This window comes from Acanthochromis polyacanthus, chromosome 12 (genome assembly GCF_021347895.1).
Source record: "Acanthochromis polyacanthus isolate Apoly-LR-REF ecotype Palm Island chromosome 12, KAUST_Apoly_ChrSc, whole genome shotgun sequence".
NCBI classification, from domain to species: Eukaryota; Metazoa; Chordata; class Actinopteri; family Pomacentridae; genus Acanthochromis; species Acanthochromis polyacanthus.
Window position 1 is genome coordinate 18186186 of NC_067124.1, and position 26698 is coordinate 18212883.

General features: G+C 39.7%; 1 protein-coding gene and 1 long non-coding RNA gene across 2 annotated transcripts in view; both read left to right on the forward strand.

Moving 5' to 3' along the window:
• dyrk1b (dual-specificity tyrosine-(Y)-phosphorylation regulated kinase 1B) overlaps positions 1-11854 on the forward strand; it is a 69994-nt gene extending 58140 nt beyond the window's left edge. Inside the window, exons 7-13 of the mRNA XM_022212324.2 lie at positions 286-422; positions 2441-2587; positions 3890-4030; positions 4631-4751; positions 5518-5700; positions 7986-8089; positions 9949-11854. Coding sequence (XP_022068016.1) covers positions 286-422; positions 2441-2587; positions 3890-4030; positions 4631-4751; positions 5518-5700; positions 7986-8089; positions 9949-10464 — 1349 coding nt within the window. The 3' untranslated portion in view covers positions 10465-11854. The remainder of the gene's footprint in view (positions 1-285; positions 423-2440; positions 2588-3889; positions 4031-4630; positions 4752-5517; positions 5701-7985; positions 8090-9948) is intronic.
• A 4907-nt stretch (positions 11855-16761) lies between these two features.
• Positions 16762-26286, forward strand: LOC127536537 (uncharacterized). The gene is made up of 7 exons (XR_007945560.1): positions 16762-16854; positions 20119-22290; positions 22444-22514; positions 22625-22731; positions 22827-22903; positions 23028-23154; positions 23635-26286. It is a non-coding gene; the product is annotated as an uncharacterized LOC127536537 (long non-coding RNA).
• Positions 26287-26698: the final 412 nt, after the last annotated feature.

Below are 26698 nucleotides of genomic sequence, written 5' to 3' on the forward strand. Positions count from 1 at the left end.
TGCCCATTCTCCTTTGAGCTCTGGCATCAACAAGACATTTTTGTCCACACAACTGCCGCTCGCTGGATATTTTCTCTTTTTCAGATCATTCTTTGTAAACCCTTGTGTGTGAAAATCCCAGTAAATCTGCAGTTTCTGAAATAGTCAAACCAGCCACCACTATCAACCAATACCATATTCTAAATCACTTTCTTTCCTCATTCTGCTCGGTTTCAACTTCAGCAGGTCGTCTTGAACATGAAATTTATTGAGTTGGTGCAACATTTATGCCTGTTTTGTCTGTAGCATTGTTATTCCTGGCCACTCCGGAGCTGTCAATCATCCACTGCGACCTGAAACCAGAGAACATCCTACTGTGTAACCCCAAGAGATCTGCCATCAAGATAGTCGACTTTGGTTCCTCCTGCCAGCTCGGACAGAGGGTGAGCAGTATCCCCACGCACATTTCCCAGTTGTGCCTGTCAAAATATAGATAAATACATCTAAAATAGTCGATTATAATTGATCCTCACCTACCCCTCATCATTAGGGTTGCTAATACAAGTGTCCCAGTTACAGTTTTAGCATGTTGCAAATCACTGGAAAAAATGCCCCTCTCAAAATAAGAAAAAAAAAACTTATTTCAAGGAACTTTTACCTTAAAATAAGTGAAAAAAATCTGCCAATAGAACAATTAAAAATGGCTCGGTAAGATCTCTTGAAATAAAATATATTTAGAATACTGAGATCTTAAAATTAGCTGGAAAAACTTATTTAAGCTCTTTTTTACCAGGATTGTCAAGCTTAGGTGTATTAAAATAAGCCAGATATGCTAAAAAAAAAAAAAAGCAGTTTTTCACTCAAAAATAGATTCTTGCTTTTATGTAACCTCCTAATTTGAGATGTATTAGCCCTGCTGTTGTCCTCATTTATGGTCACCAAAAAAATTTTGGAAAATTTGCAAAACCTTCAAGAAATTTAAAAGTTTCCCTTTAAAGTTTTTTTTTTAAAAATCCCCCAAATTTGACAGGAAAATTCATGTAAATATTTTTTTTAAAAATGAATAAAAATCTTCCAAAAAAATCTGAAAAATATCTAAAGTGCTTGCATACTTATCAGTAAAACTTCTAATATTTTCTTTAAGAGCATTCACATAAAAATCAACCATATTCAGCGAATTTCGCTGAATTTTGGTTGATTTTTATGTGAATGCTCTCAAGAAACATTTTTAACATTTCTTTTTTTCTACCAAAAATGTTCAAAATGTGGACATCAGAAGTTTCACTGTGAAAATATTTTGGGGGGTTTTTTCCACATTTTCAAACTTTACAGGTCAATTTGTCCCACAGGACGACATGAGGGTTAAACTTATTTTGAGTTTTCTTGTAGAATTCAACTCAAAACAAGATAATTTCAAGATAGTTTGACTTAATAAGATATTTTAAATGCATCGTCTTAAAACAAGTCCCTCCATCTTGCTGAAATGTCGCTTGTTAAGTGAATTTATCTAAAATCAAAAGAGATGAGACATTTTGATTAAAAACAAGACAAACAGACTTGGTAAGATTTTGAGTTTTTGCAGTGATCACAGTTCAGTTCAGATCAGGTTTGATAGTATAAAGACCAATTAAGTCCAGATCAGGAGAATAATATGGGGATAATAAATAATATTACAATAATATGGCTGCTAAATGGGTTAAACAGATGATATTCAGTGAGCAGGGTGGGGTTTGAGTCTCATCAGACACACAGAACAAATGTGGACTTTTAGCTTGACAGTTTTTCAGTGTTTGAAAAATTTGCATGTCTTTGCCTTTTCTCCAGATTTCAGCCTACTGCGGCTTTTACGAGCCAAACCAAATGTTTATTGATTGTATTATATTTCTGCACTCTTTGCCTGCATGCTTTTGTATGATTTCATTTTACAAAATGTTATAAAGCATTCTGCATTTACACCTGTCTTTAGATGCTTCATGTTTCAGGGAAAATTCTAAAGAATGTGTAGTTTCCTGATTGGACTGACAATATTCCTGTTGTATAAGAACAAAAGTGCCGCTCACACTGGACAGCAGCTAACATAGTCTGTTATTTAGCTTTATCTTAATTCTGTTTGTTAATGAAATGTGCTTTCCATACTGTATACACCATAGATTAATTGATTAGACGTGATTAGATTTATAGAAAGGCTTTGTGGAAGAACAGTTGCTCGCAGACTGTGATGTTGACAGAAGCATTGAAGCAGCAGAGATACGAATCACCAATTCTGGTGAAAACTTTCAGAGTAAAATCAGGGCCAAAATAAGATGCAGAGGTTTATGGGTTGGGAATTTGATTTGGAGTTGAGTTTGATTCAGACCGTGATCACCCACCCCGTCTTCAAGATACAATAAAATAAACTGAACTTTTTCTTCACGTCAGTCTTGAGTCTCTGAGCTGAACTTCTTTGTCGTTCTCTCCTCAGATTTATCAGTACATCCAGAGCAGGTTTTACCGCTCTCCGGAGGTTCTGCTGGGAATGCCGTATGACCTGGCTATTGACATGTGGTCTCTGGGATGCATCCTGGTGGAGATGCACACAGGAGAGCCTCTCTTCAGTGGCTCCAATGAGGTAAAGACAACTCTCGCGTGAACAGATTTGTTGAGTAAGGCTGGGAGATGATTCAGATGTCACATTTACAGTATCGTAGGTAGTCTGCTTTGTATCAGTGCTGGAAGAAACCAGCTGGGTTGTGTGTTCCTGGAGAATAGCACAGACATGAGTTGGAGGATGCTTTTATACTGCAGTCAACAATTCAGCTGCGTGAGTATTCCACAAATTAATGTAGAGTTGTTAAAAATTATAGACTAATAAACATACACACTTAACTGAATGTGTGTGCAGTAGTGTGGTATGTGGTACTTTGCAGCTTTAAGTCATATATACAGTCTGGAACTAAAGTTTACACGTGCTTTTAAAGGTCACGTGTATCATGCCATTCTTGACTTTTTAATCATTTGCTTTGAGCATAATTGCATGATACAGTTGTGTCACTGCCATGATAAAGAAGAATTGTACAATTTCATTTTCACACAAGCTGCACACAACCAAAAATCACCAAAAAGCAGATCGCAATGAATTAGAAGCTGATAGAACACAAGTGTCTGTCCTCAGTCAAGTGTGTTGAAAGACTTCCATGTAAGAAGAAAGCCCTTCCTCTAAAAGCGACACCTTAAGGCTCAACTAAGGTTTGCTGGTGATCACATGGACAAAGAGAAGGCCTTTTGGAGGAACGTTGTGTGGGTAGATGACACTAAAAATTAGCTTTTTAGCCACAATGACTAGAGATATGTTTGAAAAAGAGAAGGTGAGGCCTTTAACCCCAAGAACACCGTACCTACCATCAAGCATGATGGTGGTAGTGTTATGCTCTGGCACTGTTTTGGTTCCAGTGGTGCTGATGCTTACACAGAGTAAACACAAGGAGGATTATCTCTATATTCTTCAGGAAAACTTAAAATAATCAGCTAAAAGGTTGGGTCTTGGATGTAGATGGGCGTTCCAACAAGACAATGGTCTCAAACGCACATCAAAAATGATCAAGCAATGGCTAAATCAGGCTAGAATTAGGACTTAAACTGGTCTCCCCAAAGTTCTTATTCATCGGGAACCTGTGGAGTGTGATGATTAAACAAGTCTGCGTCAGAAAGCCAACAAATTTAGTTTAACTGAGTTGTCAAAAGTACAACCAGAAGCTTGTGGATGGCTGTTTAAAGCTGCTCATTCAGGTAAAAATGGCCAAACGACAGTTAACTAAATCCTAGCATTGCTGTTTGTGTATTTTGACCCTGTAGCTTTTGTCATATTTTAGAAGACCTGTAATAAAGTTTATGTGCAGAATACAGCGATGGTTATGTTTGTGTTCGTAAACAGGTCGATCAGATGAATAAGATCGTGGAGGTTCTGGGGATTCCTCCCAGCCACATGCTAGACGCAGCTCCTAAAGCCAGGAAGTATTTTGACAAGCTCTCGGATGGTCTGTGGACGGTAAAGAAGAACAAGGATGTCAAGAAGGTACATTTTACTTCCATTGAAAGTTATCTCGCACCTTGAGTTTAATATGTTAATATGTCCTGATAGTGACGTGATGCAAAGAGTCCAGTAAATCTAAACAATATGCAGAAGAGACGCACAAGTAAGCAAAACACAGAATGACTGAAATACTCAGTTAATACCTAAGACTGCTGCTGTTAGGACGACTTAACTGAAAATGAAAACTCTAACTGAAAATGCGTGATACAGGACAAAAAAGTTTATAAAATACTATGAATGGGAATCAAAATATTCTTTCCCCTTTTGCAACTTATTGACAAAATTGGTAAATTTTTTTCTGTTAAAAGAAAACTGTAAGAGAGTTGTCTACAACTAATATTGTTGAATATCTGGACATCATTAGTGGCTGTGGATTTTAATTCTCCTCCTCATATGTGGGTGTCCAGCAGTTTGAATCCTCAGCAGTGTGTTATAAAAACACAATGTTCAGAACTGTGTGACTCTATGAGAATTCTGAAGTGCAAAGTCCGTCACTGTTTCTTTACTGTTTGTGTTCAGTTATTTTTCTGAACTCGTGTTTTTCTTTACACAGTTATTTATGACTGTCTGTATATTTTCTAGGAATACAAGCCCCCGGCCACACGGCGTCTTCATGAGATTCTGGGTGTGGAGACTGGAGGTCCAGGGGGCCGGAGAGCAGGAGAGCCAGGACACGCCCCCTGTGACTACCTGAAGTTTAAAGGTGAGCCATCGGTTTGTATTCATATGCAAAAGTAGACGTAACCGTACACATACTGAGCTTTTCAGTTCATGTACCAGTCCAGCACTTTATTTATGCCGATTTCAGTTCAGTACAGTGATGACTGACAAAGGAAGATGGATTTGACACACGCGATGTGCCGGCTTCATTCGGCTATGATCAGATGTGTAGCCGGTTGTGTGTCTAATTTTGAGATGGCATCATCTGACTGTGAATCGCTGGTCCAAGACAAAGTTTAGTGCAGTGCAGACCCGGCATCCCGTGGCATTTGAGCACCTCCTAACTATCTATTTTAAGAAAATATTTGTGTTGCTCAGGCCTTGGGTGAAGCTGAAAGCTGATAATGTGAATACCAGACCAGGACAGTACTTGAAGCACATTTCCAGATATTAGTTTTATTTGGTAGAATATTTATTGTGATGTGATTTTCCATATTTTACTTTATTAGTAGTTTGCAACAGTTTTACACTTTTTTTTAGGAAACGACATAGCCATAGTCTTTTCATTAAATGAGTGTTTAAAAAAAGAAAAAAGTAGTTCAGTGTTTTTAATTTCTTTTTTCACAACACTAAAAACAGAATAAAAGCATATCAAGCAATGACCTAAAAACAAAGTATGGGTGATAACATGGAGGAGATGGTAAATAGTGCCATCTGCTTGAGGTGAGGCAGAACTCAAACCAGCAAACACCAGCAGTATGCTAGCTGGCTACATAACTATTATAATTTTAATGTTTGTCCTGTTCCAGACCTGATCCTGCGCATGCTGGACTATGACCCAAAAAGCCGTATTACACCATTCTACGCCCTGCAGCACAATTTCTTCAAGAAAACAACAGATGAAGGAACCAACACCAGTTCATCTACATCCACCTCTCCTGCCATGGACCACTCTCATTCAACCTCCACTACTAGCTCTGTTTCTAGCTCTGGTAAAGTAGACACACTGTCCTCCGCACCCTCGACCTTCTCTGACTCGTCCCTCTGCGCTGTTCATCCACAGCGCGCCACAAAATCGGTTTTGCATTTCCATAAAAATTATTCATTCTCAAAAAGAAGTTGTTGTGGATTTTAAAATGATTGATTTTACATCAAAAACAAGTGAGGCTGATTGTCACAGCTGCCATGAAACTACAATTTGTAAAAAAAACAAAAAACAAATATAGAACTGAACATCAGTAGATCTGCTTTAAACCAAACAGGGACTAGATGTGGGAAAAAATATGTATATTTTCACAGTGAAAATTTCTACATTTTCAACATTTTTGGGAAATTTTTTTGACATTTTTTTTCTTGGGGAAAAAAAGAGATGCATTCAGGGAAAAATCAAACAAAATCCAGTGAATTTCGCTGGATTTTGGTTGATTTTTTCCGAATGTTCTTGAAGAAAACATTTTTTTTCAGCAAAACAAACGTTTTGCTGAAATATATGTAATCACTTTAGATATTTGTACAATTTTTTTGGAAGATTTTTATGCAATTTTTACAAAATATTTACAATTTTTATTTTTAAAATTTTTATATCTTGCCAAATTTAGGGATTTAATAAAACGCTTTAAGGGAAACTTTTTTTAAAAAAAAGTTAAGAATTTTCTTCCTATAGATTTTGCAAATTTGTACAAATTTTTGGATTTTTTTTTCAGACGAAGGAACACTATTTTTTGCTGCCCATAAATGAGGACAACAGGAGGGTTAATGCTGTTTGTGTCATAACCAGCTCTGACAGGAGTTAAATTCCTCAAGAAGACAGGAAAACAGACTTCTTTCATCGCCCTGTGATGCAAGTTGTGTTGCTTCTTTCCTGTTTCTTAGGACCTGAATTTCTTCATGTCTGTGGAGGACTTACTTATTACTTACTGTTCTCAGGGTGACGTCAAACAGGAGAAGTAAAACTATGCTGAGGTGAAGCAGGATTTGCTGACAGTAACTGGAAATATCCTTGTTGAGACTTTCTCTGGCTGGTCCACATACTGCAACATTGCAGGATGATGTCTCACACGAATATTTTTCTTTTGGTCAATTCTAACAAAAAATGGAGCAGACCTAAGTAATGATAACGCCTTTTCTTTGGTCTGTACAAAATAAACCAAGCTTTCTGAGTGACAGCTCCATAAGGGGAATCCTATTAAAAGCAGCAGTGACACATGAACAAACAGGAACCCTGAACTCTTTACATGTGATGATTTTTTTTACAAGTATTTTTAAAAAACAAATCATTCAAAATTACACAGTGGAAAAAATGCCCCTCTAAAAAACAAGGAAAAATAACTTATTTCAAAGAAATTTTACCTTGAAATAAAAAATCTGCCAATAGAACAAGTGAAAATGCCTTGGTGAGATTTCTTGAAATAAGATATGATGTTTAGAATATTGAGATCCTAAAATTAGCTGGGAAAACATATTTTAAGCTCTATTTCACTGGGATTGTCAAGCTTAGGTGTCTTCACCCTCCTGTTATCTTCATTTAAGGCACCAAAAAATATTGTTTCCTTGTCTGACAAAAATCCCAAAAAATTATCAAAAAAATTCTCCAAATTTATGAAAAACAATTAGCAAAATCTTCAGGAAGAAAATTCCTGAAAATTTTTCCTTAAAATTCAATTCAAAAATAAAATACTCAAATTTGGCAAGAAATAAAAATTTTAAAAAATCTAAATAAAAAAAAAAGTAAATATTTTCCAAAAATGAGTAAAAGTCTTCCAGGAAAAAATAAATCCTAAAAATATCTAAAGTGATTACATATATGTCAGTAAAAGTTCTAATATTTTATTTAAGAACATTCGGGATTCGCTGGAGTTTGGTTGATACTTTTTCCCGAGCGTTTTTTTTTTTTATACATTTCTTTTTTCCACAAAAAAAATGTTTCCCAAAGAGTTTTGAAAATGTGGAAGTTTTCACTGTGAAAAAAATATAGATTTCTTCCACATTTTAAACTTTTAAACGGCTCAATTTGACCCGCAGGACGACACGAGGGTTAAAACAAAATAATTTCAAGATTGTTTGACTTAACAAGATATTTAAGATGCGTTGTCTTAAAACAAGTCCCTCCATGTTGCTGAAATGACACTTATTAAGTGAATTTATCTTAAACCAAGTGGGATGAGACACTTTAACTGAAAATAAGACAAACAGACTTGGTAAGATTTAGAGTTTTTGCAGTGCACGCGTTTGCAACCAGCAGGAGTGTGACTTAAAAGTTGGTCTGCTTTATCCCCAGGTGGCTCCAGTGGTTCTTCCAATGACAACCGCAACTACCGCTACAGTAACCGCTACTACAACTCTGCTGTTACACATTCAGACTATGAGATGACCAGCCCTCAGGTACACAGCGCTACCTTACTGCCTAACTCTCCGTACACTCTTATATGACCGTTAGGAATCATGTTGTGTTCTACAAACTGGATGAGCTGCAGTTCCACCTCTGCATCTGTGTCTGTATACTTTATGCTTCATGCTGTTTTTTTCCTGTGAATGTGAAGAGCCACATGCACTATAGGTGGCGTGAGTTACTTTGCAGTGTCTCAGACAGGTAAGCTAACTATGTGAGCCCTTCCTGACGAAGACTAGAGGGCTGTAGTAAATAGCAAGTTTGACATAACCAGGCTTTGTTTAGTGTAAGTCGGCCCGAACTACACTAAAGCCCCAGTCAGAGATAACAGAGAGCTGTACTATGACGTCAGATCAGTGGGTTATGAACGTATGCTGAGCTTAAATCCAGAGTTTTCAGTATCTCTCTTTTAACCTGGCTCTATTACTATTGTGATACCTGGAATCTCTCACTGGGGCTTTAGTTTTTGTTGCGCCAACTCACACAAAGAAAATACGCTTATGTCAAAGTTGCTTTGTAGTACAGCCCTCAGGTATCACAGAGGTGGTTAGCAACTTTATTCTGTGTGCATTCACATAAAATAGGGCATCATTTGACTCTTTTCTGCACAAAATTGAGCGATTGTGTGTCACCTACCTCAGTCAACAGGTAGTTATAACGGACAATAACAAGGATTATGAAAGTAGTCGTAAAGAGTGCTGCTACTGCAAATGATGCAAGACTGGAATACTGGTAGAAAACAGCTGATGGTGTGTTAATACAGGGTGTCCCAAAAAAATGTATACACACTTTAAATAAGTGTAAACTAGGTGTTTATTATAATTCGTTTAATTTTCAAGATGTGAAAGAATTTACAAATCTCATATTGTTTTGTCACCGCCTGTTCTCAAACCGATGTCTGTTCTGGTCCAGACACCGCCGACAACATGAAGCGATGGAAGAGCACACATAACGAAACAGTTCCCTTGGTATTTGCGTGCATTCACGTTCAATGGTTGCTCTCAATTCAGTGACTGTTGCAGGTCTCATTGCATAGACTTTGTCTTTTAGGTATCCCCACAAAAAGAAGTCTCGTGGTGTGAGGTTAGTTAGTTATCAGCTGCTAAAATGTGTATATATTTATATTGCTGATCAGTGCAGCCGATTATTTCTGACAGACAGCTGCAAATTAGAGCAGTTTAACCTAAAAACTTCATATATTTAAACATAATCTTGTACTAGAGTGATCTCATTGTCCATTATTGCAGGGTAAAATTACAATTTTTGGCCAAATCAAAGTGAAATTATGTAATTTCTGTGTGAAACGCTGAATACATGTCAGGTTCCCATAGTTTCCATCAGTGGTTTTAGTAACACAGCTCGCTAACAGAACCCCTCAGTCTGTATCACTCAGAGAGAATCGTCAGGACACACTCTGGTTGAATAGAGACGCTTCTTGCAGCTGATTTAAATCCTAAACCCTGAACGTAACCTTCTCTGGGTCACGTTATCTCTGCAGTATAAGTTACTACGGTGCTCTAGCCAAGTTAAAGAGAACTACCTCCATTACACCTCTACTTGGTTAGCAAAATACCCATTGTTATAGCCATGATCTACTCTCAAATCACTCCCTATGTCACACACAAGCTAGGAACAGCATCCAACAGGTCAAATCACTTTTTCTACCATCTTTCTTGAGCTTTGTAAAGTCCCTCTGCACTATTTGATTGTGTATTTGTTGTCAGAGTCAGTATCAACCCCGGGGCCCTCCTCTAAACTTAGTCCCTGTGACTTTTTTTGCAAGGAAAGTGGAAATAAAAGCAGATCTGTTTGCCCCACGTGTGTCTCACCTCCTTGCTGTTGTCCCCAGCAGGCTCCCTCCCAGCAGCAGATGAGGATGTGGCCAGGCAGTGATGGTGGAGGTGGGGGTCAGGACCCAGCGTACACCCAGTTGCTGCTCCACAAGCCGGCTGCCTCCCAACAACACCAGCGCCACTTCTTGGACCCGCCCCATCACCCCCACCCGACCTACTCTCACCATGGGAACGGTGGGCGTGGTCTGAGACAGGGGGGACAGACAGGCATCGGTGGAGGGGGGGGCCAGCAAGGATCCTCACCCCAGATGAGTGACAGCATGGATGTGGGCGTGTCCCTCGGGCTGCATCACCTGGGGGCGGTGTCTTCCATGGAGGCCTCTCAGTTTGGCTCTGCATCTCTGCCTCTCGCTCTGCCAATTGGACTGTCTGCTTTCCGGACTCGGACGGCCCCGACCGCCCCCGGGCCACAAGCCCCACCCCCTGAGGACTACTACCCTTCCTCCAACAACAATAACCCCACTGCAGGGGGCAGAGGGAGGCCGGACTCAGACGAGGGGCCAGCCAACTCTTGATAAAACCTGAACCATGCCCTAAAGCCATACAATTTTAACTACAACTACTACAACTACACACATACAGCCAGAGTTCAGAGACAAAGAGGTGAACTTTGTGCTGAAGGGGACAGTTTGTACTGCATGAGAGGAGGAGGAGGAAGGAGGATGCTGGGAAAACTCCTTTTATCCAGTTATAGTTTGTTGTCTTTGTTGCGACTGTAATTGGAAAGGAATGATTGTGACAAGTTTGTTTTTATTAATATTATTGTTGATTAATATTATTTGATTTTTCTCGGGTTTGAGGAGTTGCGTGTTCTATTTGGTTGTTGTTTAAGTCTGATGAGGAGGAGGAGGATGAAGAGGAAAGAGAGAGGAGGTATATTTCCCATTTTACTCCCTATAGTGGCTGTAAACACACACCTTTCTCTCTCTCTTTCTCTCTCTGCGTTTCTCTCTCTTTATAAATATATATATGTGTGTGTGTATGTGTGTGTGTGTGTATCTATATATAGATATACACACACACACTTTATATATGTATGTATCTATATGTATAAATGTGTATATATGCATACATATACATACATATATAAATCAGAAGCCATTGCTAGCCATTACTCAGACGTAGATCACTTGTGTGCGTGTGCGTGCACGTGCATGCATTCCGCTGCATCGAGAAGACAGAAGCCGGTTTGACAGGGAGAAAACACCAACATACGTGTGATTCAGGAACCATGGATTCTACTTCCTGTCTGTTAAAGTCACTTTCTCGTTGAGTTTGCGTCCTCCCATCGCTGCTCTCTGCTGCCTGGTCGTGACTGAGTATGGAGAGCGAGAGGGAGGTGGGGGGAGGAGGAGAAGGTGACAGGACATTGATGCCTTGCTGACACCCTTAGGGATCTCCTCCATATCATCATCATCATCATCCTCCCTTCGTCTCTGCTCTCTTCTTCCTCTCCTCCTGCTCCTGTTGTGTTTCTCCTCCAGACAGCTCCTCCTCTCTGTGCTGCTAATCACCATGACAACTGGTCCGGATTGCTGCTAAAGATCCAACACAGATCAATAAAGAAATAAAAAGAAATAGAAACAGAAATTTAAAAAAAAAAACTTTTTAACCCTTCTGCTTAAGAGAAAAGGATAAAGTAAGAACCACTGCATCTCAATGTATTTATTACTATTTAACAAGAAAAAAACAAACTGAAAGTAACCCTTTTTTCTGCTCTTCTTTGTTTGGTTGCCTTCTTTCTGCAGGTGAGCTCTGATTGGCTATTGTAACAGTGACAGTAACTGGTGACATGGGAATGCCACCGGTTGTGGGGGCTGGGTGGAGGGAAGGGTTGGGGCAAAAATAAAGTTGGATATATAATAAGAATAAAGAGTATACTTTTGCACACCAAAGTCAAATAAACATCAGATCTCCGCTTTTCTTCCTATCAATCTGATCCGCCACTTCATGCCATGTTACGGTGACGCTCATCCCGATTATTGATCTGATTCTTATTTTTTGTGCCTTTTTACTTCCTGTAGGAGTCACAATTCGTATTATGGGGGATCAAAACGGGCTGTCTGAAGTGTGGATATTCAAAAAGTAAATAAATGCATGTTTTCAGAATAGCTTGAAAACGTTCCAAAATGAGTCGGGTGTTCTCAGAGGTTGCTTCCCAGTCACAGAAGCTCCACTACATCTTTCCGCAGACCAGACCGATCACCTGAAGTGGGCTAGTGGTGTGGTGCAGGGAGATAACTCAGCTTTTCAGACAGCCCAGGTTACCGTAGTAACCAAGCTCTCTCTCCAACCTTCGTCGGTGCCTTAAATTGGAGGTATAGCCCACTTCTGGATCACATGCTCCGATGCTCAAAGACGTCTCCGGCTGGTCTACCTGAGGACAGGAGATCCACCCAGAGCCCCTCTGAAGGACGGACTGCACCAGTGAAGGCGTGGTCACATTCAGACAGGAGAGGGGAAGCCCAACTAGCAGCTGGGCAGATAGAAGCATCTGAAACAGAGCCCATGAAGTCATGAAATCTCTGACATGTGCTTGCAGGTGTGCCGAAGGCTGCAGTCTCTGGCCCTCATATTCTGCCATGTCCTCCCAGTGTGAAGCCACTGACAGGACCATGGCTTCCCTCTATGGCACAAAGGGCTTTTTACTGCTCCTAAATTCCTTAGCGCTGCCCATATACACACGTGGACAAAATTGTTGGTACCCCTCAGTTAAAGAAGGAAAAACCCACAATTCTCACTGAAATCACTTGAAACTCACAAAAGTAACAATAAATAAAAATTTATTGAAAAATAAATAATCAAAATCAGCCATCACTTTTGAATTGTTGATTAACATAATTATTTAAAAAAACAAACTAATGAAATAGGGCTGGACAAAAATGATGGTACCCATAACTTAATATTTTGTTGCACAACCTTTTGAGGCAATCACTGCAATTAAACGATTTCTGTATTTGTCAATGAGCGTTCTGCAGCTGTCAACAGGTATTTTGGCCCACTCCTCATGAGCAAACAGCTCCAGTTGTCTCAAGTTTGATGGGTGTCTTCTCCAAATGGCATGTTTCAGCTCCTTCCACATATGTTCAATGGGATTCAGATCTGGGCTCATAGAAGGCCACTTTAGAATAGTCCAACGCTTTTCTCTCAGCCATTCTTGGGTGTTTTTGGCTGTGTGTTTTGGATGGTTGTCCTGTTGGAAGACCCATGACCTGCGACTGAGACCAAGCTTTCTGACACTAGGCAGCACATTTCTCTCCAGAATGCCTTGATAGTCTTCAGATTTCATCGTACCTTGCACACTTTCAAGACACCCTGTGCCAGATGCAGCAAAGCAGCCCCAAAACATTACTGAGCCTCCTCCATGTTTCACCGTAGGGACAGTGTTCTTTTCTTCGTATGCTTGGTTTTTGAGTCTATGAACATAGAGTTGATGTGCCTTACCAAAAAGCTCCAGTTTGGTCTCATCTGTCCAAAGGACATTCTCCCAGAAGCTTTGTGGCTTGTCAACATGCATTTTTGCAAATTCCAGTCTGGCTTTTTTATGAGTTTTTTTCAGCAGTGGTGTCCTCCTTGGTCGTCTCCCATGAAGTCCACTTTGGCTCAAACAACGACGAATGGTGCGATCTGACACTGATGTACCTTGGCCTTGGAGTTCACCTTTAATTTCTTTGGAGGTTGCTCTGGGCTCTTTGGATACAATTCCAACGATCCGTCTCTTCAATTTGTCATCAATTTTCCTCTTGCGGCCACGTCCAGGGAGGTTGGCTACTGTCCCGTGGGTCTTGAACTTCTGAATAATATGAGCCACTGTTGTCACAGGAACTTCAAGCTGTTTAGAGATGGTCTTATAGCCTTTACCTTTAAGATGTTTGTCTATCATTTTTTTTCGGATGTCCTGGGACAATTCTCTCCTTCGCTTTCTGTTGTCCATGTTCAGTGTGGTACACACCTTTTCACCAAACAGCAGGGTGACTACTTGTCTCCCTTTAAATAGGCAGACTGACTGATTATGAGTTTGGAAACACCTGTGATGTCAATTAAATGACACACCTGAGTTAATCATGTCACTCTGGTCAAATAGTTTTCAATCTTTTATAGAGGTACCATCATTTTTGTCCAGGCCTGTTTCATTAGTTTGTTTTTTTAAATAATTATGTTAATCAACAATTCAAAAGTAATGGCTGTTTTTGATTATTTAATTTTCAATACATTTTTATTTATTGTTACTTTTGTGAGTTTCAAGTGATTTCAGTGAGAATTGTGGGTTTTTCCTTCTTTAACTGAGGGGTACCAACAATTTTGTCCACGTGTGTAGATGCATGAACCCTCCACAGGACAGAGTGACATCAGCAGCAGCTCCAGTAGGGCAAATGATGAGAAGACTCAGTAACCTTAGGCTCAGTGGCAGCATCAGGGTGGAATATCTGCTTCTTATTGTGTTGGGAAAAACTGAAGATGATTCACACTGGAAAAAATGCTCCTCTTAAAACAAGAAAAAAAAAGTTATTTTTTACCTTGAAATAAGTGGAAAAACGTCTTGGTAAGATCTGTTGAAATAAAATATATTTAGAATATTGAGATCTTAAAGTTAGCTGGGGGAACCTATTTTAAGCTATATTTTACCAGGATTGTGAAGCTTAGGTGTCTTAAAATAAGCCAGACATGCGATAAAAATTCACTTAAAAATAGATTTCATGTAACCTCCTAATTTGAGATGTTTTAACCCTCCTGTTGTCTTCATTTACGGGCACCAAAAAATATTGTTTCCTTGTCTGAAAAAAAAATCCAAAAAATCATCTAAAAATTAAACATTTCCCTTAAAAGGTTTATTTTAAAATAATCCCCCAAATTGGCAAGAAAATTCTTGTAAACATTTTCAAAAAATGAGGAAAAATCTTCCAAAAAAATCCTAAAAATATCTAAAGTGATTACATATATATCAGTAAAAACTAATATTTTCTTTAAGAACATTCACAAAAAAATCAACCAAAATCCATTGAATTTTGCTGGATTTTGGTTGATTTTTATGTAAATGTTCTTAAACATTTTTAAACTTTCTTTTTTGACATGAAAAATGTTCAAAGATTTCCCCAAAATGTTGAAAATATTGACATTAGAAGTTTCACTGTGAAAATATATTTTTTTCCACATTTTCAAACTTTAAAACGGGTCAATTTAACCTGCAGGGTGACAGGAGGGTTAAAGTGATTTTGAATTTTCTTGTAAAATTTAACTCAAAACAAGCTAATTTCAAGATTGTTTGACTTAACAAGACATTTAAGATGCGTTGTCTTAAAACAAGTCCCTCCATCTTGCTGAAATGTCACTTGTTCAGTGAATTTATCTTAAATCAAATGGTATGAGACATTGTGACTAAAAATAAGACTTATAAACTTGGTAAGATTTTGAGTTTTTGCAGTGCATGAACAGACACAGCATGTAATTCACTTTTCCTCTTTGCTGACATCAAAGCCAACACCAGAATCTGTTTTAGTGAAAGTGTTTTTTTTTAAAAATCAGAGCAGTCTAAGGTCTCAAAAGAGTGCCTCTAATATGGTGGGCAAATCACACGAGGGAACCTAAGCTTTAAGAAGCAGGGCGGAGCCACTGGGTTCTCTTTATGAACTTCCTAATCAGGGAATGCTGACCAACAGGAGGCCTGACCGAGCCCACATGGCACACCAAAATGGCCACCAAATACACTTTAATTGGGGAAAATGCGGTACCACGTTCTAGCAGATCCTTCAGGAAGAATATCTCAGAAGAAGCAGAACACTGACAGAAATTATGTTGATAGTGGCACACCATTATTCACATTACTGGCCATCATAAAGACAGCGTGGGGTTTACACCCAAGGGCTGTGAATGGTGTCATTCACTGTGAAGGGCAGGGCAGCCTCGTTTAAACAGAGCCCTTCACATGCTAAAACCAAAAAGCTAACCACTTGGGGAGTGGGTGAGAAATCTGCTGGCGCTCCTGTGCAACGGCAGCGTCCAAGACTGGAACAGACCTGCTAGCTCCACCATTCATAGCCGGCTGGGCTAATGGGCGATTAACATCAAAGAACAAGAACAAGAAAACTCAAAATAAATGTAACCCTCGTGCCGTCCTGTGGGTCAAAACTGACCGTTTAAAAATGTGGAAAAAAACAAAATATTTTCACAGTGAAGCTTTTGATGTCCACATTTTCAACAATTTTGGAAAATCTCTGAACATTTCTTGGTGGAAAAAAGAAAAGTTAAAAATGTTTCTTAAAGGCATTATGGAGGATGTTTTATTTTTTTTGTTTAATTTGTCTGATTCACATAAAATGAATATACTGACCTTTACTGGACTTGTATGTATGGTTTCTAAAAAAAATTAAAATTAAAAAAAATAACTGTGGACATGGCAGGACCTGAAAAACATCAGCCAATCATTGCGCTCGGTCCGAGGCGTTTGGTTTGCTCCCTTTCCTGTCAATCAAAAATCTTCCGGCTCAGGCCCATATACAGTCTATGCTCAGGCCCAGTTACGTAGATTACGTACGCCTTGGACTTACGTGTTTTGTGTATGTGTTGCCAGCGTGTCGTCATTTGTTATGGTCACGTGGTACAAGACTGCTACTGGTTGGCAAGAACCAGCAGTAACATAACGGCTTGCTACGAGAGCGGTATCGGGTTTGAAACAAATACGTAAAGTTATCGCTTTTCATGAATGAAATTGCACATGTATTTACCACAATGGTAATAGCATGTGTAGTTGTTGGTTGTACGAAGCGTTTTGAGAAGGGATCAAGCTTGGAATTTCACCAAATACCGATTTCAGGAGAGAGAAGATGGCAGTGGCTTCAGCCATCAACAGGAAAAATTGTACCCAGTAAGCAGCAGAGATCGTGTTTGTGGCTCCCACTTTTCTTCAGGTAAACTATTCAACAGTTTAACATGTTTAGTATGTCCAACTTTGAGCTTATTTACCAAAACATATTGATTTAGTGTCGCATCCTTCGCGTGAAGCGATCTCTACACTTTCGGTTTGGTTCAGTGTTATCATGTGTTACCGATCGCTTTTTAGGCGATGAAAGTATACTAAAGTCGAATGAAGTATATTCAATAACATCTCCTTAAGCCAGCAGCCTCCTATTTGTAACCATATGTGTTTCTGTATGCGTCTTGCGATCCTTTTTTTAGAATTGTCCTATTTTCGATCACCAATGCTGTGGGTCTGTTACTGTTACATAGAAGCCATACTGCAGACAAAAAATACAGCAACTTCTTGACGTTTCTTTGACATCTTGTTGAGGATTAACAGAAGATATATTATTTTTAATTCATAATTATATATTTTTGGGTGGGTGAACTGCCCAGCAGTGTCAATCAAGTAAAAATAAATGTCGGTGAAGGAAATGTCCGGCCAGAATGAAGGATCATCAACCCACCCAGTCTTCAAATTGTAGGGATCTGGCAAGGTTTTACTGTTTCCCTGATATCTCAGCTTACTCGCGTATCTTTGTTGGGCCTCAGGTGATAAGGATTGAGCATAATCGGACAATTTCACGGAAGGATAGTTCGCATCAGCCATTGTTCCTCTGGTTCCTTTTGCCAACCAGCGCGGTAATCACGTGACTTCGTGACGTCACTGTTTGTAAACACTGGCGTCTCCCTATGTAGTTAGCTGGCAACTTGTTTTGCTCATCTTTTTTTACATGATGGCAGATAAAGATCCAGGGGGATCCAGCCGTAAAAGAAAGGCATTTTTTGATGTCAGAGAAAATAAAAGATAACTGGATCGCGAGAATGCAAAAACAAAAGTGATTATTGGCGAGTCACTTGGGCGATGGCGTCAGCTCAAGCAACAAATGGACCAAAAGACAGATGCCTTGGTTGCTAAATTCCTTCTGGACAGGTAAAACTTGACAAGTCCTACACAAGTTTCTGGAGGGGGGCGTTTCTTCGTACATGTTAAGACGGGGAGGTTAGAGGGGGGTGAGGGAGAGGTTGTATGTGCGCATGCGCATGCTACGTTCAACGTCGTAGGAAATTAACTCTCCTCTAATGCCTTTAAGAACATTCACATAAAAATCAACCAAAAGCCAGCAAATTTTACTGGATTTTGTTTGATTTTTATGTAAATGTTCTTAAAGAAAATTATTATTACTTTTTGGATATTTTTTGGAAGATTTTAACTCATTTTTAAAAAAAATATTTACAAGAATTTTCTAGCCAAATTTGAGTGACTTTTTAAAATAAAACTTTGAAGGAAAACTTTTAAGGAATTATTGGAATTTTCTTCCTCAGGTTTTGCAAATTTTCAGAAACATTTTTACTTGGGGTGTAACGAAATGGTCAACTCACGAAATGATAGGAAATACGAAATACTCATGATACGAAATAAAGATTAAAGAAAATCCCCAACAGTAGGATGTTATGCAAAAATCTCATTTTCTTTATTTTCTTCCTTATGCAGACATACAAAAAATAATGCTGCATCAGAGCCTCTTTTTAAACTTTCTGAAGCAAAATTCTGTTTATTTTATTGTGGATATTTATTTAAATGTGCTGAGAGCAGTAAAATGAATTATCTGTGTGTTAGCTAACCGAGAGAACGTCAAAGATCTCTATTTTGTTAATGGTTATTTGTTCTTTTACAATGTTTGACTGTAAAATTAGACTTTTTCTTTTTTTTTAAAAAATAAACTTTTGTAGTGTATATTGAGTGAGAAATTATAAATAATTTCTGTATAATTTGGCATCAAAAGTTTAAAAAAACAATACGGGGACGGGCCGTTTTCATAAAATGCTCCAAATATGTATCTTTGGTAACCATGGAGACGATGGAAGCATTAGCAGGAGCGTGATGACGTCAGAACGTGCAGGTGTAAAGGGAGCAGCTTGTCTTAAAAAACTGTAAATCATGTCGACATCAAAATATTTTTATTTTTACAAACAGTAATTATTATTATTGTTATTTTACAACAACTGACACTAAATGTATGCTATTTTCACTGTATTTAAACCAGCAAAATGTAGTTCATTTACAAATATTTGCTGTTATCTACAAGAAAAAAATGCATGCACTGAGATTGAAATCAAATGGTAACTTATTTCAAAAAGGTTATTTTACAGATTTCTCCTGTTTTCTTCAATTACAGAAAGCATCTAGTGAAATAATATTCATGTACATATTGACTGTAAAAGAAAAGAAAAAAAAACTAACTGATGCCTAAATCAGTAGACTGTATTTTTCTTGTTATTTCAGTATTTGACTGTTTTGTTATTGTTAAAAATAGTGGAACATTGCATTGTTCAAGTAAAAATAACAGCAAATATCTGTTTTTCTATTTTTAAACTTAATTAGAAATACAGTAGTAATAATAATAATAATAATAATAGTCATAGTTGGAGCCATTATTTATGTTTATTTTGTTTCTTTATTTGTACTATGGACTGGCCATCTATTAAGTTTTGTATTGATCTGTAGGGGGCGCTAGGGTCCTGGGTTTTAAAAGCTCCAGGTAATTAGGCCAGGTGTGTCGGATGGAGAGCAAATAGTTTTTGACCGTGCCAGCGTGATAGATAATTGGTTTGTTTGTTCGTTTTACAAAGTTAAAGGAAATGGTTTACCTAATGGATAATGGTTAAACGAATTGATATACCCAAAGAAGAATTGTGTAGAGGACATTTTTGTTGGATTTGTTTGTCCAGAAGTAATATCCCGTCCGCTCCACAGCGGCCTTTAAACTGGGTTAAAGGCTGCCACAGTAATAATACTAATAACAATTATAATAACAATAACAATTGTTATTTGTTATCGAGTAGTAGTAGTATTACAGAAAATATAAAACATAGTACAGTAATAATTATTATGGCTATATTTTAATATTATTTTAATTTAAATATTTCAGATATTACTTGTTATTTCCACCATTTTTAACCTGTATTCACAGTGGTTTACTGTATTATTATTATTGTTAAAAACAGCGGAATACTGTATTGTCCAAGTGAAAAATAACAGCAAATATCTGTATTTATGTTGTAAAAATAATTAGAAATATAATAATAATAATAATAATTGTTATTTGTGATCTAGGAGGAGTAGTTGTAGTTTTACAGAAAATATAAAACACAGAACAATAACTAGTATTATGGCTGTAATTTTGAAATGTTGTTTTTGTTTCTGTTTCCAGAGGACATCGGACTGCATCAGGTACAGCACCTCCACACCTCCACCCTCCAAGCTTCCTCGCTGCTCCTCCCCCCTCTCTCCTCTCTCCTCTACCTCTCCCACTCGCTCTCCCTTCTTTCCCTCCCTCTCCTCCTCCTTCTCCTCCTCTTCCTCTCCCCCCCTTGCTGAACCCTTCTTTCCCTCCCTCTCCTCCTCCTGTTTCTCCTCTTCCTCCATTCTCTCCTATCTCCTTACGCTCCTACTCCCCCTCTCACTCTCCTTTATCTCCCATTCCTCCCTCGCTCTTTCCTCTCTTCTCCCCCTCCTCTTCGTCCTCTCGCTCATCTTTTTCTCCCCTCCCTCCCCCTGTCTCTCCTCTTCCTCCTTCTCCTCCTCCCCACTGACCGGCCGCTGGAGTCTCCGGATTTCAGAGCACGAGGACAAACTCTTCGTCCTTCGGAGGCTTCCTCCACTCTCTCCCTCCAACACTTTTTCTGTGGAGTGGGCTCCTGACCAACCGGCAGGAGCCGCTCCAGTGAATGTTAATAACCCCTCTGCCCTACCTCCGCAGCCCCAGCAGCCGGCTGCCAAGCCTCGTGCAAAGGCAGTGGGTCCGGTTCCAAAGTGGGTCAGGAACCTTCGGGCCCTCCTAAAGTTGAGGAACGGGCAACGCCGCCCCCCAAGGTAAGAGCCCTGCTGGACCTTCTGCCAGCCAACCCCCAGGTAGTCTCATTAACTTTCATTTTAGTTAAATTTAATACTAGTTTAATTTGAAACCTTTTAGCAATGTGTGATTTCCTGGATGTGATCGATCAGATTTTATTGAAATGAGTCTGTTGTGATTATGTCTGATCAGATCTACTCCAGATTTATTTGAATTAATTGTCTTAGAGTGGGTTTTGTGTGATTCTTTGAGCTCGGTTCTTGTCAGTGGGACTCTGGTCAGGGTGCCTGTAGGAGGTGTGAGTGGATCTGAGGGGGATGGTGTGAAACATCCAGCGGTCCCCCCCTTACAGTGAAGCTCCACTGAAAGGTGAACAGGATGCAGACATCATGTCACGGAGGAGGAACATGTGTCTGTATCCCACCCTGGACCCTCACTGGAGTCTACAGCCACAATGTTAGTGCGGCTGGATGAACCCGAGCAAAGAGCACACGGGAAGACAAGACTGAAGCTAAATTGAGAGTTTTAATGTGTCAAAGGCAGGGATCTGTTGATGGAGGAAATGGAGGGAAACTGGGAAGGGAGAGACGGAGACTGGAGACCAGCGGCTGAGCAGACAGGTGGAGTGGGGCGGTGAGGCGGCAGAGAGTGGGCAGAAGGGTTAGATCCTTTGGCGGGTGGGTTTGCCAATCGTTCCAGGGGGCCAGTGTACACACGGAGATCTCCACAGCAGAGGGGGTTCCACGAGGACCAAAAAGGAGGCAGAGCAGGAGAGATCTGGGCAGCAACAGCGTCGAACTAGGCACAGGAGAATATTGATTAGAATCAGTCTCTACAAATACAACAGTGGCAAGAAGTCAACTAGCTGCCAGAGCAGAGTCTACGGTCTGGCAGAGAAAGAGTGAGAGGACTGGTCTTTTATGGTGGAGGTGTAATCAGTTCAGATGTCTTTCGGCTGCTCATGATTCAGTGGGAGGGAGATTGGTAATTAGTTGCAGCTGGTGAGGGCGGTCCTGTGAGCAACACGGAGAGGGAGAGCGAGTGGGAGAGAGAAAGGATCAGGTGGAGACAGAGGTCCTGATACACAAAGATCAGAGTTCAGGGAGTCACACTGGGATATAAGGGGTGGGGGGTTAAATGTGTTATTTAAAATCAGGGTGAAGGTCTCGCCGCCTGAGGGAAGTCTCCAGAAAAAAAGGTAAGAAGTCAGTCAGGATCCTGTGAATGCTGCTGCATGAGAAGGTGAGTTTGGGATTTGTATTTTTCATCCATGCATCTCATATTTTGACATCTCAACAATGACAACGCCTCGACGAGATTCTGCCGCGTTTTTCTTTTTGGTTTCTTTCAGGCGGACGACCCCGGGACCCAAGGCAGAGACGAGGACGACCCCAGGAGACGACAAAAGACGAGACAGCGAAGACCAGTGAAGACGAGCGACCGAACCCCGACAGAGAAGAAGCCAGAGACGACGACCGGCCAGTGAGGAGAAGGAACAACGACTTTACTGAGACTTTACTGGATGCGCTGGTAATTTAGATGTGTTTGAGAAAGAGTGACCCTACAGACACTGCATGTTTACACGGGGATTTAGCATGTAGCATGTCACAGTGTGACAAAGTGTAGTTATTTATGTCAGAATCAATTGAAAAATGCATCTGTATATGTTGTTTTTTTAAATAGGTGCTTCAGAGATGATGGGAGGCAGATCCAGGACCAGTGCATGACTCATGACACCATTCAATTAACACAAGGTAAGCTCATGAAATAAAATGGCTAATTAGATACTTTATGTTAATATGAGCATATGCAGTTATTTAGCTCAAATGTAAATAAAGGTTTTCTCTCTTTTTGCTGTCTTTAGAGCTCTCTCTCCAAGACCACCAGACTAATAAAAGATCAAATCAAGAAACAAGACCAGGACCAGCCCATGATGTGGAAGAGGGGATGATTATTATAGTGACACAGAAGGTGAGACAAAGACTAAATCTAATTTTATTGTGTTTTTATTTTGTGTGTAGTGAGTTTGGAATCACTGGTTAACCGTCCCTGTGTTTGGATTGCAGGAGGAAGTCAGAACACCCAGAGAAAAACCATGCAGTCCCAGAGAGATCATGAACAGAAAGAATGAACTGAGCAGCAGGTTGGTACCGATGTAAATTCAATGTGCTTTGAGGTAGTGAATCGTTCCGTGCTACTGCTGAATGTGAACCTCACACACACGCCTGTGATTCTTTTCTTCCATCACTGTGACTTCAAAACTGAAGAAGACAAAGAAAGAGTTGGAGGAGCCCCAAGATGACGGATCAGCGACAGAAGAACCAGGACGGGAAGATGAAGAAGATAAAGACCAGTCCAAACAAAGAAGATGAACTCCTCCAGATATCACCAAAGGTAAACACCCAAATTCATTGCCTCTACAGATCCAGTCATTGAGGAGACGTTGTCATGTTGCAGTGAGGGCTCCAGATAATGTGTGTCAAGCAGCACAGCTCTAATTTCAGGCAAACTCTATGATAAAATGACATTTTTCTTATTACTCCAAATGAAAAGGTGACTTTGAACACTAAAACGCACCATTTCTGAGTCTGTTGGTGCAGTTAACCTTTGTAGTGTCTCTAAGTTCTGTTAGTTGTTTGTCTCCCACCTGCCTCTTTCTTAGAGGTTCTGTCTGAATTTTCAGAGTTCTTCACTGATCTAGTCTCAGTACAGACAGAGTCATTATAACAGGAGACTTAAACATCCATGTAGATTATGTGAATGACAGCTTCGACTGTATTTAGTTGACTGTTAGACCATTGGAGGATTTCCCAAGATGCTCTGAGCACCTCTCCACACCTTTCTATGTCATTGACTAGGTTTTGTCTTCTGCAGGTTTCTCTGAATCTTGGAGCTCCATGTGTCTGATCCGCTGTTTATGGCCTCAGTGACCTCCAAAGCCTTCAACTTCTCTCCCTCCTCTTTACCCTCAAACCAACCAGAGTTTTGCTTTTATTTTTTTTCCCAGAGGGAAGTTTTTTTTCCTTACCCCAACTGGAGGTTTTTTTCAACTTTCTGGCAACAGGAAGTTTTTTTCCTCCAGATGGGCTTGATTTGATCACACTACAAAAAGAGAGAGCCTCAAATAAAAAACAAAACAACACAACAGAACTGCATCTGTTTAAAAGTGTAACATGACGGACCCTTCATTTAATATTTGTTTTTGGAGAACATATTTTATGGCTACAAAACAATGTTAGTCTGAATCAGAAAGCCTTTATTGCCAAGTGAGTCCACACAGGGAATTTGACTCGGTGCCTGGCAACAACAGACAGTAAAAGTCTGAAAAACGTGGTTTCAAGCCACTGGTTTCTCAAAAACGCCTGGACTCCATCTTAAAACTGCACAGCATTGGAACATACTGCTGGTTGTGTGATTACTTGGGGTTAATACACGAGGTAGTAAATTTGCTAAATGCACAAATGCTGCTTACAGTGGTATTAACAGATTGTACTAATTTAAAACTACACTACAAATTCTGTAGGGTTTCTATTAGAGTACTTTTACATATTTCTCACAATGGCCTTCACAACTTAAAACAAGTCTGAGGGATATTTATTCAGGTGAATTTTTTGTCTGAAATAATAATTAATGAACAATAATTAGATAACCGTTTATGTGGCTGACATGTTGATATTTCAATAGACTGGACTGACAGAATTGTGTATCCACCAGTTTGATTCTGTGTCTAATTTAAAGTCAGATTCATGCTTTAATTGATGGAAAACTAAATTTAAATTGAAGTAACTGACTGAAATTAGCCTAATAATAGTACCCTCTGGTACTGTTTTTAACTGGTTCACGTCCTACCTCACTGACCGAAGTTTCTTTGTAAGTATGGATACATGTTCCTCAGGAACCCATAAGATAAAGTGTGGGGTTCCCCAAGCGTCAATTTTAGGTCCAGCTCTTTTTAATCTTTACATGCTGCCCCTTGGGGACGTTATCAGGAGGCACGGCGTCAGCTTCCACAGTTATGCTGATGATACCCAACTGTACATCGCCGTGTCTCCTGATGACACAGGGCCAATTGATGCCCTTTTTCACTGTATTTTAGACATCAACTCATGGATGGCAGCAAACTTCCTGCAGCTCAACCGAGATAAAACAGAGGTTTTAGTTATTGGTCCTGAAGGCCAGAGAGAGAAAATTTTACCAAAGTTACAGGATTTTAAACCCTCAAGATCAGTAAAAAATCTGGGCGTGATTTTTGACTCTGAGCTCACTTTTATTCCACACATCAAAAACATAACAAAGATAGGTTTTTACCAACTCAAGAATATAGCTAGAGTCCGCCCGTTCCTCTCTCAGGCCAGTACGGAGGTGCTGATGCATGCTTTTATTTCCTGTCGTTTAGATTACTGTAATGCCCTGCTCTCTGGTCTTCCTTAAAAGAGAATGCATAACTTACAATTATTACAAAATTCAGCCGCACGAGTGCTGTTGAGGACCAGAGGGCGGGAGCATATTACACCTATTTTAAAATCGCTGCATTGGCTCCCCGTGCACTTCAGGATCGATTTTAAGGTTCTTTTATTAGTTGATAAGTGTCTTAAAGGTCTTGGGCCTTCTTATTTGTCTGCACTACTTTTATTTTATCAACCCTCGTGGACCCTGAGGTCCTCTGGTGCTGGCTTTTTAACGATACCACAAGTTAGAACTAGAACACACGGGGAGGCGGCATTCAGTTATTATGGCCCTCGATTGTGGAACACCCTCCCAGAGAACCTCAGGGCCGCAGGGAATGTTGATGTTTTTAAAAAGAGGCTCAAGACCCATCTTTTTAATCAGGCTTTTAACTGACTCATTTTAACTCTATAATTTCTTAAGCTGACCTCTATTCTTATAGTTTTTATTACTCTTTTATATATAAATTTTTACTTTATACATTCTATTCTTTTATCCTCAGTTTTAGCTTCCTTACCTTTTATTTTGTTTTACTGTTTTAGTCCCTCGATTTTCCAGTGTTTCCTCCTGGGGGCCTTCCACACCTGGAGTTGATTCTGGTCCACTGATGGGGGTGCTGGCCCGTGGATGGCCCTGGCCCGGGTGGCTGGAGAGCTTTACACCTTCGTGTGAAGTCTCTTGTCTGCCTGTGCTGGGGTGGTCCTTGTGTTCGCGCCCCTGTAGTCATGGTCCATGACTCCTCTCGGTGTGCGTGGCCCCCAAAGATAGCTTCTTCCTCACCTCGGATTTCGGTGCCCAGCCATATCGCCTTTATATCTCCTTACCAACAGATGGTCTATGTGGGTGTGTGTATGTTGGTATGTTTGTGTGTGTGGGTATGTATGTCTGTTCGTATGTCTACGTATGTGTGTGAATGTATATGTGATTGTGTATCTGTGTGTATATTTGTGGGGGTGGGAGGTTTCGGGTTTTTCATAGTGTTTTATATTGTGTTGTTCTTGTTTTTATCCTCTGTGAGGCACTTTGTGTTACTGTACTGTATGAAAAATGCCATATAAATAAAGTTGATTTGATTAATAATTACGCCGCCTTTATACAACCTCCACCTTGCTCATGAGCAAATATGTATTTACAAACATTTAAAAATGGAGTTTGCACCAGAAAAACAAGCTCTGTTTTCAATTCATGCAGTATTTTGTTTGAAGATCTTGACTACAGTAACTGAAAAATGTCACTGATGGAACAAATCTGATATTGAAGTGAATCATTTTAAAGGTGGCGCAGAAACACTGGCAGCTGTGAAGGTTTTTGAGTTTTACTGGTAATCATTTTTAATGTTCAGTGTTCTATACATCAGAATGAATATACCAAAACAAGAGTGCAATGGCTTCAACATTATTTTTCTGTGGCAGGTAGCTGATAGTAACATATAGTACAAATACTATAGGCCCAAACAAGAGGTGGCTGTTGAATTGGGGAAAAAAAATGCTCC